Source organism: Lucilia sericata, unplaced genomic scaffold (assembly GCF_015586225.1).
Source record: "Lucilia sericata isolate MDLA Ls3-8-SP2 unplaced genomic scaffold, ASM1558622v1 Contig000096F_arrow, whole genome shotgun sequence".
NCBI lineage: Eukaryota > Metazoa > Arthropoda > Insecta > Diptera > Calliphoridae > Lucilia > Lucilia sericata.
This window is the reverse complement of record NW_023994128.1, coordinates 654735-668229: the sequence shown is the minus strand read 5'-3', so window position 1 is coordinate 668229 and position 13495 is coordinate 654735. Positions and strand designations below refer to the sequence as shown.

At 30.2% G+C, this 13495-nt stretch overlaps 1 protein-coding gene across 1 annotated transcript; it reads right to left on the bottom strand.

Moving 5' to 3' along the window:
• Window positions 1-3968: 3968 nt before the first annotated feature.
• On the bottom strand, window positions 3969-12399 carry LOC119599904 (probable low-specificity L-threonine aldolase 2). Its single transcript, XM_037949846.1, has 6 exons — window positions 12303-12399; window positions 9110-9352; window positions 8639-8713; window positions 8162-8570; window positions 5625-5761; window positions 3969-4390 (listed from the first exon to the last, which is right to left on the bottom strand). The coding sequence occupies exons 2-6, from the start codon at window positions 9345-9347 to the stop codon at window positions 4071-4073; spliced, it is 1179 nt and encodes a 392-aa protein (XP_037805774.1). The 5' UTR covers window positions 9348-9352; window positions 12303-12399; the 3' UTR covers window positions 3969-4070.
• Between the last annotated feature and the right edge of the window lie 1096 nt (window positions 12400-13495).

Here is a 13495-nt window from a genome sequence, read left to right as displayed (position 1 = left end):
AATTTTGCATAAAATTGTACTCATAAATATTCCATTATATTGTCATGTCATTTTATATATTTTAAGTTTTATTTGTATTTTAAAAGTCATGTTAGTGTATGTTTTTATATTTGTGTGTATGTATGTTTATTTAGTATGCACACGTAGACATTTGGTATTAATGAATGTGTTTTATGACTCTTTAACAGGACTACAGTGTGTGATAATAATAAAGTGTTTGGAAGAAGTTTTAAAAATATTCTTTATAATACATCGAAATATTGGTCATAGACCTACAAAAGTATATATATTATGGATATTAAATTCTAAGACGATCTAGCCATGTCCGTCCGTCTATCCGTCTGTCTGTCTGTTGAAAGTGCTATAGAGTCCGAACGGAATGAGCTAAAGGGTTGAAATTTTCCACAAATATTCTCTGTAAGTAAGGTTTGTTTGATATTGAAAATGGGCAAAATAGGTCCACGTTTTGGGATAGGCCCCGTACAAGTGGAGCCTAGAAAAAGAGGGTATATCTATTTTAAAAGTACTAGTATAGCGATTAAATTCGACATAAATAAGTTTCATATAAGCCAAATTCTCCCTACCAAATTTTATGAGGATCGGTCCATAATTTATCCTACCCCCCATATAAAGTCCACTTTAGAAAATGGCTATAACGCTGATTACTGGCTTAAAAATTATAATGTAGGATGAAATTCGACACACTTAAGTTTTATGCGAGTCAAAATCTTTCTACCAAATTTTATACGGATCGGTCAATAATTGACCCTACTCCCATTATAAGGTCCCCATCAGAAAATGACATTAACCCTCATTACTACTTTAAAAATACGTGTATAGCTATGAAATTTGACATAAGTAAGTCCCTTACGAGCCAAAACCTCTATACCAAATTGCATGCAGATTGGTCCATAGTTGACCCTATAGCCCATATAAGGTCCTCTTCAGAAAATTATTTTAACGCTAATTACTGTCTTAAAAATAAAAAACGACTTTTACGCTCAATAATGGCTTAAAAATACAGGTATAGCAATGAAATTTGACATAAGTAAATCTCTTACAGGCAAAATACTCTCTACCAAATTTCATATGGATCGGTCCATAACTGACCATACCCCCTATATAAGGTATCCTTCAGATAATTACTTTAACGCTCATTATTGACTTAAAAGTACGAGTATAGAGATGAAATTTGACATAAGTTAGTTTCTTACGAGCCAAAACCTACGAAACTTTTATAGGAACGTAAATCATCCTACCGAATTTCATGCGGAAAGTGTCGAGAATTGATATTCGATGTAAGTATGTTTTATATGAACCTAAATCGGTCTAAAAAATATAATATACCTCTCATATAAGGTCCTCATCAATAAATTTGATGAATAATATCACCCTGATGTTTATAGGGAAGCATCCCTTTTACGGCATATGGTTTGATGTTGGGTATCTTTTTATCCATTTCGGTTGCTCCATTGTCTTATTTGTTTTTATTTTGGCCTCCACTGTTATTTGCCTGTAATAGTTCGAGTTTTAGGTGGTTCATGGAGATTTGAATCTTTTATAGTTGGGATTTTAAAACACTTTTACTGAATAAACAACGATAAATTTTGTTGACATTCAAATTGTTCTGCCTTGGTTATATACATAGCTTTTGTTTGGGTATTATTTAAAATGTTAGTAAAAAGTATCTCTTATTAAAATCTTACTTAGGACCCTACAAATACTTTGATATGAATAATTTATTTTTCTTAAAATACATATTTTAAAAGTCACACTAAACTATTGCTGATTATCATAACTGGCAATACAATAGAATTCCTATTTAGTTTAAAATGTTTTCCACACAACTATTTACTTCAAATTTTACACAATCTTTTCACTTTGAATTTCCTCCTTTGAAGTGTGCTTAAAATAATCGTTTTGTATTAAATATTTTACTGCTTAATATTATAATTGCCTTTCAACAATTTAATTATTGTCTTAAATCATAATAAGCCATAGTTTATAAATATTTAAATACCTTAATGTGCTTTTAGAAAATTAGAGCCCAACAAAGTACAAGTATAAATACATTTTTTTGTGGAAATTGAAACTTAAATTTACATCTTTTAATATTTATCACAAATTAACAAAGAGTCGCAAAACTTTTTTTCTAAAAAAGTTAATGTTGGTGGGAATCATAAGAATTCTTGAATAAAATATTTTTGTGGAAATTGAAACTTAAATTAAAATATTTAAATATTCGTCATAAATTAACCAATTATAAGAATACACTAATTATTTACCTATTTTTTCTCGTTCTTTTTACTCTATGTATCTATATATATAAAAATCTATATATATATATATTTTATATACATACATATATAAAAATCAATGTATGTTTGTTTGTTTGTACCTTATAGGAGGCTAAACCACTGAAGCGATCTTCTTGAAATTTTCAGCGTATGTTCCTCTATATCTGGAAGGAACTATAGTCTACTTTTTATTTTAAAATTGCAAGTGGGAGGGGTGCCACGCCCACTTCTTTAAAACTCGAATATCTCGGAACATGGTACAACTAGAGTTCCAAATTTTTATAAACAATTTTGACATCCATATGATTATTTTGTGAAAATATTGGAGGACTAGCATCTATATATATAAAAATGAATGTGTGTTTGTAAGTTCGGACTTTATAGACAGCTAAACGGCTGGACTGATTTTTCAGAAATTTTCACAGTGTCTTCCTGTATATCTGGAAGGAACTATAAGCTACTTTTAACTTCAAAATTTCAAGTATTAAAAGTCGCATATCTCAGAAACTGCAAGAGTTGGAGTCCTCAATTTTTGTATGGACAACTTTGAAATCCATAAGAATATTTTTGGATAAAATGGGTGGAATGGCTATAGTGGGCGTGGCACCTTTCAAATGTAAATCTGAGAAAATATAACAGATAGAGTCCTCAAATTTTGTTGGAACCACTTTAGTGTCAATATGATTATTTAAGGAAAAAGAGGCATACTATCAGTAGGGGCGTGGCACCTCCCATATGAAATAAATAGAAAAATTCGCTTATCTTTGAAACTTGGAACCCCTCATTTGAATTAAATAGAAATATTCGTATATTTGAAAAACTATTAGAGCTAAAATCCTTAAATTTTGCAAGAACATCTTTAACATCCATGGAAATAAATTGGCGTTGTCGTTCGTTTGGAAACCAATAGACCTAAAATCTTCAAATTTAGCACGAAGAAATTTAACATTTATTTAAACATTTTGGGGAAAATGGGCGAACTTTCATTAAGGGGGGGGTGTGTGTTGGTACCTCCCATATGAAATAAGTACAAAAAATCGTATGTCTGGGAAACTATCCTTTGACATCAATGTCAAATTTTGGCTAATAAATTGCCGGACTAGCATATTTGAACCTCCCATATGAATTAAATATATAAATGCATATATCTGTAAAACTATTAGAGCTAGAAAACTTTGACATTTATGTGAACATTTAGAGAAAAATGGGCGGACTTTCAATGGGACCTTGGCATCTCCCATATGAATCAAATACAAAATTTCGTATATCTGGGAAACTATTATAGGTTACATTAAAATCTAAATTAACGTTTGGGACAATAATTTGAGTGGCATCCCCAAAATGTAAAAAATGTATATCTGAAAAACTATTATAGTTAGAATCTTCGAAGTTTCCAATGAAACAGACTTTGTTCTTAGGTACTTAAAATTTTTTAAAATTTTATTTCTCACACAGAGGAAAAAAACATACTTTCCTTAAAAAGGCTTATGGAACATTAAAGGTGACTTATATAAGGGCCTTTCCGAATAGGAAGCACTGATGTAATATCTGCATTTAAGAACGTACCCAATTATAAAGGTTTAACTGATATGCAATATAATTAAACAAATACTTACATGTATTATTTAAAACTAGTACAGACATGTCTGGACATGCATAAGTATACCATGGTTTTCTTCTAGAAATTTATACATATATTTTACAATAGTTTCTATGTTAAACCAACATATTAATATTTTGTATATTTATTATACAATACTACATATATACGACTTATAACAATCCATCAAATTCCTTAACGACATACTCAAATTTTTTAATCACATAGTCAACATCCTTATCCGTAATTTGATGATACAATACAATGCGTGCATATGCCCAGTCACGGGCACTGACCTTCAATACAATACCCTGACTGCCATCGTCTGTTTTTGTCGTTAAACCATCTTGAAGTTCTTGAGTTGTTACTTCACCCAAACGTTTAGCAAAGTCACTGGCAGTTATTTTTGGATTAACCATATGAATCAACAGTATATTAGAGTGAACATTTGCTAGGTCAACACTAAAGTTGGGACTGTGTAGATTATGTAAAGCTTGACAAAAGAAGAAAATTAAAATGAACAGATTCATACAAGTATACTTTATAGACTTAAAACTTAGACAAACACATACACACATACATATACTCCATAACATTTATGAACAGCAATAAAAGGATGAAGTGAAAAGGAAACAGTTGGAAAAAAATGAAAATGAAACACATACAGTTACATACAGCTCAATTCAAGTCAACATAACGAATTGCAACTCAAGTGCAAAATGGCATCATTTACCATAGTCAGACTTGATATTAGGTGAGTGCTACATATTTATTTTTTTAATAAATGTTAAATAAATAACGTTTTTGTTATGAACATTACTTAATTTAGTTTATTTGGCGCCAGTAGGTAAATACAATCGAAATTGAGGGATATTGGAAAATTTTAAGTCTGGTTTTTAAAACCAACAAATTTTTAAACCACACTAGTAATCTTAATTACACAACTAACCATAGCATTTTAATACCCCATACTATTACAACGACAATTGGCTTTACAGACGGTCAGATAACTCGATCAAATTTGGTACAACATCGTATAAGGTACTAAGCCTATTGATATATGGTTGTCCCCCCTAGAAATTCCTTTTATAACTGAAGTTGTATATGAAGCAATAGTTATACAATTTTGCAAAGATCTAAATCTAGACTAACAAGTTATTTATGATCTTTAATCTCGTTGCTAAATTTTCAATATATTTATGTGTTTATACACGTTTCATAACCACGTCGATTACTGTTAAAATTATCATTTACTTATATCAATTTTCTCACAGTAGTAGTGTAGGTTATCAAGATAGTCGGGAATACCCGACTATACTTTCTTGCTTGTTTAAATTTTCTTTTATTTGTTCGCAAATACAGACGCTTATTACAAAGGAACTGAAGAGAACGGGAAGAGTCAATGTTGATTGTTTAGTGTAAAGTGTAATGGTAAAAGTGGTCCTTTAGGCCTAACTGTATGTGTAACAGTGGTATGTTTATGTTCATTTAAAACAGAATTACTGCATTGCCAAAAGGACATAAAGGACTAGAGTAAGACAAAATGAACTGTGTGTGTGTGTGTATTCACATCGTCTGTAGACATTTGTCTATATGTTTCTCAAAATTTTAGAAAGTGAATGAATGAGTTAGTGTATGCATGAGTATTTTTCCATCAGAATGAATATATGTACGTGTCTTTTTTGCTGTTGCTTGTGTTCTTTTTTTGTCTTCTTAATATAAATTACCTTCTGCGATACGTTTTGTTCTTTCGTGATCCCCATTCAAGCGTGGTACTATTGTCTCAAGTGCCACTAAGCCGGCAGCAGCTAAAATGCCACATTGACGCATACCACCACCTAAAACTTTACGTAAATGACGAGCTCTGGAAAATGCAAAAAAAAAATAGAGAAAAACGAAAACATTTTATAAATAAAGAACATAATAAACTGCTAAAATAGATAAATGTCGTCTGCCGACTTACAAACATATGTGAACTAGGGTGTCCCCAAAATGTAAGTTGCTGATTTTTAGTTCTAACTTCAATATTTGGTGGGCTGTTTCAAATGATAAAAAAACTTCTTTTTGAGGTTTTATAATTTTTTTTCAGAAATTATACGAAAGCCGCTTTCAATGTCACACATTGGTGTGGAAATAAAAAAGGGAATTAATTCTGTAACTTTTAAAAGGTTTGTCCCATTCAAATGAAATATTACGTGCATAAAGAGGAAGTGCTTTTTAATTTAAGTTTTGAATTTTAACTTCATTTGAACTTCACTACGGACGTAGCCTGTGGTCCACAAAGTAGATCACCTCTGGTATGTTAAATTTGTCATTAGAATCGCGCAAATCCTTTTTATCCGTTGAGAAATGGTATCTTAAAATGAAACAGGGTTTCATACGAATGGGAAACCCTAATGTACATACATTGTTTCATATGTAGAATAAAGAAACAAGTAAACAAATTTAATTACTCCATATAGAAAATTGTTAAGGGTGTCAGATTTTAAAGCTGTCAATTTAGTTTATATGTATATATGTACATATTTTTAAAATTTCTTAAGAAAGTGTTGCCGATTTACCCCATGTTTTAATTATATATTGTACGCGCATGCTATTTTCCTTTACTTTGTGGTTTAAGCTAGAAAGAAAGTTCTAAAATAAATGTGCAATGTATCCATACCATAAATGTCAAAGAAATCAAATAAATTCACCGGCTGGGCTTGGATGCATTACAAATTGTTTAGTACCATTAAAGAAATATGCATCTTAAGTTAGTACTCACTACTAAACAATTATGTATGCATATGGTACAGATCTGCTTGCATATGTACTATTTCTTAAATATTAATGAGGATTAAAAAGATTTTCGATAATTAGAAGATTAATTTTTCTTGTAATCTATATTATGTATATAAAAAAGTAGCGTTACTGTCTGACTGATTCATCATCGCACAGCCCAAACGGCTGAACCTAGAATCATGAAATTTTGACAGTAGATGTGTTTTTGGTTATAGAGATCCACTAAAGAGGGATTTTTGGAAATTTGTGCATTTAGGGGTAAAAAAGGGAAAAAGCGGGTAAAAGAGGTTTTCTTAATTATCTTACCTAATATTAGTGATACAAGAAAACTTTTAAATGCATATGTATCTACTCTTAAAATAAGAAGTTGGGAGTCTGGCACTTTTTTGAAATTCGTACTCTTAAGGGGTGAAAATGTGTAACAAAGGTGATTTTGGTACCTTTTTGGCCCTTTATAACTTTTTAACTAATAAACAAAATAACACTTTTGTATATATTTTGAATATTTCTCCCAAAATTAGGAGACACCTGTTTCGTAATTTTTTAAAATTCAGCCTCTTTCGGATGTAAAAGGGAGAAAACTGTATTTTTGGTACTTTTTTTTAGCACATTAAGAAAACTTTTTCGGTTTATTGAATTATACCTATTAAATTACGAACTAACTCTGTAATATTTATTGAAACAAAATGTTTGCTGTTTCACAAAAAAGTACCAAAAAGGGGAAAAACGGGAAATTTTATTCAAACCAATTTTTATAAAATTTAAAAAAGTAGTTTATTTACTCACACAAAGTAAGCTATTGGTATATTATTATTATATATATATTATTTTGGAATTCGAGTACTAAGGCCTATATAAGACCAAATTCGAGTAAATTGTTTGGTACCTTTTTGAAAGCACAATTTTTCTAGACAACATTTTATTTGTACTTTCCACTGAGGTAGAATTTATTCCACTTTTAGTACTTTTTCTTGACTGAATAATATTCTGTAAGTGGGTACTCTTTGGTACTTTTCCATTCTTCAAATGGTAGGTATGCTAGTAAAATATAACTTAACAAGTTTTGCTAAATTCCATTCAATTTTGCTTAATAGGCTCTAAAATGAAATTTCATATATTTGCAACGAAAAACAGTTCATACAAGAAAGCGACAACGAAAATTAGGATTGAAACGCCATAAAAAACTAATTATTTAAGGCCGGATGGAAAATAATTTCAAGTAGGTCGTTTTTAAGCTTCAGACACAAGACTGTAATGAAAACCAACAGTGTAAAGAGTTGTACGTTATAAATAGTCTTCTATAAACTCTTGTCATGTAATACTTAGTAAACCACTTCTTTTAAACCAATTCATTAAACCATTCATTACATTTTATGTATATTATTTACAATATACTTTTTAACAACAAAATTTATAGTTTGCTGTTATGTCAATGTATACAAAAATTTATGTGTAACTGAATGAATTTTAATGTTTTACTTACTCTCTAATAAAAGCTTTTGTTCCCACCAATACTGAACCGACTGGTGCCGATAGACCTTTACTCAAACAAAAGCACACCGAATCGAAATCCTTTGTTATACGTGCCACAGGCACTTTTAAATATGCCGCAGCATTAAATACCCGAGCACCATCCATGTGGAGGGCAATATTTTTGCCATTTGTCTTTGCGGGATTTTTACAAATGCCAGCCAGTTCATTCAACCATTCGAGGGGTAACACTTTGCCACCGCACATGTTGTGTGTATTTTCGACAATAACCAGCGCCGTAACGGGTTCATGGCAGTCATCGTAAAGTCTCATTTTATGTTGCATTTCGCGGAGACAAAATGTGCCGTCTGTTTTATTTTTAATTGTTGCTAATTGTACACCGGCAATTTGTGCTGCACCAGCTGTAAATATAAAGTTGTTCAAAGATTAAATGACTGGCAATGAATTGCTTGCTTACTCGCTCACTTACCCTGTTCATAGAGAAATGTATGGGAGAGGTCACCAACGATGGCCTCGGTACCGCGTCGATGACAGTGAACCATTACTGCAGAAGATACAGAGAGAAATGTTTGTGTAGTGCTTGAATTTAAAAATAATTTAATGTGATGGTAAAATTTTAAATTGTGTGTTGCCGATGTAGCCATTTTGTCAATTGTGGTACATACATATTAATAAGGACAACTTAATGTTACTCGTTTAAAGTGTAGAAGAAAAACGATTTATGAAGAAAAGAGAAAATTAAAGCTTAACAACATTTTCGACATGGAAACAAAGATACATAAGAATAAATAAAAAATATTTTTTGGAAAGCAAGAAAGCAATAAGTTAAACGTTTTGTTGGAACCAAGATCTCTCAAGATCCATTAAACTCTAAGTCCATATATAACTTACTTTAAATTTTACACATACACACATAAGCTTTGATGGTGATATTACTTACTTGCCAATAAATTTGCCATTGTTCCACTAGGTACCAACAGAGCAGCTTCCTTTTCAAATAACAAGGCACACTTTTTTTCCAATTCCAAAACTGTTGGATCTTCGCCATAAACATCATCGCCAACTTTTGCCTCAAACATAGCTTGACGCATTTCATTAGTGGGCAAACTTACCGTATCAGAACGTATGTCAACGGTATAATAAGAAGATGTAGGTGTTGATGATGACGACGGTGACATGTTTACTTTAATGAAAAGAAGAAAAACGTTGAAAAAGTTAATAAAACTTCGTACTTTAATTAATAATGAAACAACAATGAAAAAAAAGAGTTCATATCGCTCATTTACTTGAAGGATGATGCGAGAGTAACTTTTTTGTTGGTTTTATTATAAACATCGAAACTAAATTTATTTATTTACCTATACTTGATTAGAAAAAAATTACATTTAAATATCCCTGTATATGTATGGACTATTATTAAATAAATAAATTTGAATAGACAGACCAAAAGACGCTCATCGAAATGACATGCAATTTTATTGACGGATGTCACAAAATTCAAATACGGAGAAACAAAGGAATTTAAATAAATTTTTATTTATTTATACATATTTCATAGAATCGCATTTTCAGTAGTTATACCCTAAACCACCCTAAACCACTTTTTCAGCCCCCTTCAGAAAATTACTTGAACGTCCCAAATTAACTTATAAACACAAATATCGCGATGAAATTCAGCACAATAAAATATTATGTAAATATAAATATATTCATAAAATTGTATCGGGCTTGGTCCATATTTGTCCCTAGCCCCCATATAAAGTCTCTTTCAGAAAATTAGTTTTTCATCCATAAATTGCTTAAATGTATCGGAACAAGGGAATATTGAAGATAAATGCTTTATTATGAAAAATATCATATGGTCGGCCACGCCCGACTATACTTTCTTACCTGTTTTAATATTATTTATTTTAAATAGTGAAAAATTTAAATTTCCAAAACAAAGTACATAATGGAAAAGAATAATTTTAGAGTTGGATACACTGAACAAAATTGTGCATCTACATCAACAGTTTACCGTAAATGCATATCTTTAATACAATTGCTTTTTGAAGATCTCAAATTACACATTTTCAGAGTACACGTGGAAATTAATAAAGTGTTTAACTGTTCCAAACTGAAATTTTCTTTGAAGTATTTGCCAATTTTAAAGTGATTGTCAATTTGTTAATAATTAAATGTATGTATATACATTAGGGTGGAGCTTCAAAAAGTTTTCGATGTTTCCAACTAATATGAATGAATTAAATATTAGAAAAAGTTTCTCAAAATTTTTAACGGTGCTTCAATATTTAGTGAACTAGATCGAAATATAAATGAGTTCTTTTTAGAGGTTTTTGCGATTTTCTTCATATTTATTTTAAAGACACTATATGCATAATTAAAACCATGAGAGGTCTTTCAAAGACGCGTTGAGTTGCTCATTTTAAAGCAAAAAATATTATCCATTTTTTTTAATTTTTACAAAGAATTAGTTAATATAATTAACTGATCCTTATACATTAACTGTCTTATGCAAAAACGATTATTAAATTTAATAATGGTTTACTACACACTTTTTCCATATAAAAACAGGTTTTAACAACCATTGTTAATAATCGCTTTTTGCATAAGGCAGTATAACTTAGATATTTGTATCGAATTGGTAAATGTTCTGTTAACCGGAATCCCGGTTTCTTTAAAAGTTGGGTTTTATAGAAAAAACCAACAGTAGTAAACTATTTAAACCTGCTTTGGAAACCGGTTCAATTTAATTAATTACCTTATATAAATAGGTGACCGATCACATTGTTAAGTAAAACCAAATAAATATAAAAGTAAACCAGAAATATGATAGTTTACTTAAAATAATACAATATTACATAAATATGATCAAATAAAAAATTCCATACAGCTGTTTTAATAAAATACCCTACACTGTATAAGGGGGAATTATGTGTTTGATATTCCATAACTTGTATGATTTTTGGTCAAATTCATTATGATCGGAAACATATACAGAAAATATCCAATCAATTTGCAGTTTTGTCTTACTACAAATTTTTATCAACCTTTCAGTTAAAGTTTTACTACCCAGTAAAAACTTTCATTACCATGTAAGGGGTTGAAATGCTAAAATTTGCTTACAAAATAGCATTTTAAGTAATTATTTTAACACGGTGATGTCATTGGAGGCAAGTAGTTACCACAAACGATTACAAGTAATTAGAAAAAGTAGTCATTGTAAATCGCATGAAAAAACGTATACAGCTTCCATACTTTTACTAGCAAGATGACTAATGAATTAGAAAGTATATAACATATTATTAGTAAGGACTTATTGGACTAATTCTATGTAATCCAGACGATAGGTAGTAGTCATTGAAAAGTGTGTTGTTAGGTAAGTAATTACAATTGAAAGCCATTACCCAGTTTTTGCTGGGTATTTCGGTACCTAATATAAAAATTATATATTTATTTTGTAATTACATTTGTAACACTTCGATTATTTTGATTCCATATAAGACGATTTAGCTACATCAGTCCGCCCATATGTATGTTCAAACCTTTATAGGACATACACGCAAGAAGCGAAAAAAACTACATTGAAAAATTGTTTTCATAAAACATATTATAACATAAAACTTATAAAATTAAATGAACAAAGTTGACAATAAACTTTCTTTACATTATTTACACATTTGTCGATTAAGTGATTCTCTGTACTCCACCATTCATAAAGGCCACAATAATTCACTTTACACGTACATATATAAATTATTGTAGTTCAATATAGTGTGTTACTAATTCGAATAGTTTGAATACAATTGTTCTATTTGTCTTGGATATATACAATATTTATTTGCATTTTCTATTCTATTTATCCAATATGTTAATTATGTAAGCTGATAAATGTGCATACTTATATGTATTATTTTATACTTGATAACTTTAATTAATTGATAGGCACTTAATAATTTATGTATATGAGACTTTTTAATCGCAAGCGCTTAAACAATCTTAAAATTTCATAATATTTATGCAAATCACACTCTTATCACATACACAATTTTATTTACTTAAACTACTAATGATTGGATTGATTTTATTATTTTTTATCATTGTTGATGTTGTTTACTTAATACTAAACAGACCTCTCGAATGATTTACGACTGCTTAGCACGCTTGTCCAGCAAATACTGTTTTCAGTTCTTCTTTTCAGATTCCTATATTTTATACAGCCGGTATGAATTTGTTATTAGTACATATTACTTATTTAAAAATAAATACTAATAGTTGTTCGATTAAATATATTAAAGTGAGAGAGAGAGAGAGAGAGAGAGAGAAAGAGAGTGTGCTACATGATTCTCTTACGAAATGAGATCATTAAACCTCAAGTGGAAGTAGAAAATTAAAAAGTACGTAAGAGTAAGTAGATCTCATTTTGTGGTTTCTATTAAAGGCCTGTACAAGACAACAATAATGCGACAATTTGTTAAAAAAATATCGTGTGCGCCATCATAAGCACACAAAATTTTTTAGCCACTTGCCGCATTATTGTGGTTTTGTGCACGTCTTTAGATTCTATATAAAATTATGTCAGGCAAGAGAAATTATGTACCTCAGTACTTTTTGATATCGAAAAATACCGCGTACCCCTACGACACTTTCGGTACTTTATCTAACTTAATCTAGTCTATAGTCTAGTCTATAGTCTAGTCTATAGTCTAGTCTATAGTCTAGTCTATAGTCTAGTGTATAGTCTAGTCTATAGTCTAGTCTATAGTCTAGTCTATAGTCTAGTCTATAGTCTAGTGTATAGTCTAGTCTATAGTCTAGTCTATAGTCTAGTTTATAGTCTAGTCTATAGTCTAGACTATAGTCTAGTCTATAGTCTAGTCTATAATCTAGTCTATAGTCTAGACTATAGTCTAGTCTATAGTCTAGTCTATAGTCTAGTCTATAGTCTAGTCTATAGTCTAGTCTATAGTCTAGTCTATAGTTTAGTCTATAGTCTAGTCTATAGTCTAGCTTATAGTCTAGTCTATAGTCTAGTCTATAGTCTAGTCTATAATCTAGTCTATAATCTAGTCTATAGTCTAGTCTATAGTCTAGTCTATAGTCTAGTCTATAGTCTAGTCTATAGTCTAGTCTATAGTCTAGTCTATAGTCTAGTCTATAGTCTAGTCTATAGTCTAGTCTATAGTCTAGTCTATAGTCTAGTCTATAGTCTAGTCTAGTCTATAGTCTAGTCTATAGTCTAGTCTATAGTCTAGTCTATAGTCTAGTCTAGTCTATAGTCTAGTCTATAGTCTAGTCTATAGTCTAGTCTATAGTCTAGTCTATA

Bases quoted from the DNA above. Each gene is read 5' to 3' on its own strand.
- LOC119599904 (XM_037949846.1), bottom strand. From the start codon at position 9,347: ATGTCACCGTCGTCATCATCAACACCTACATCTTCTTATTATACCGTT. The intron at 8,714-9,109 runs GTAAGTAATATC...TATCTTCTGCAG, and splicing joins AATGGCAAATTTATTGGCAA to TAATGGTTCACTGTCATCGA. The intron at 4,391-5,624 runs GTAATTTATATT...TCTTTTGTCAAG, and splicing joins AACAAAACGTATCGCAGAAG to CTTTACATAATCTACACAGT.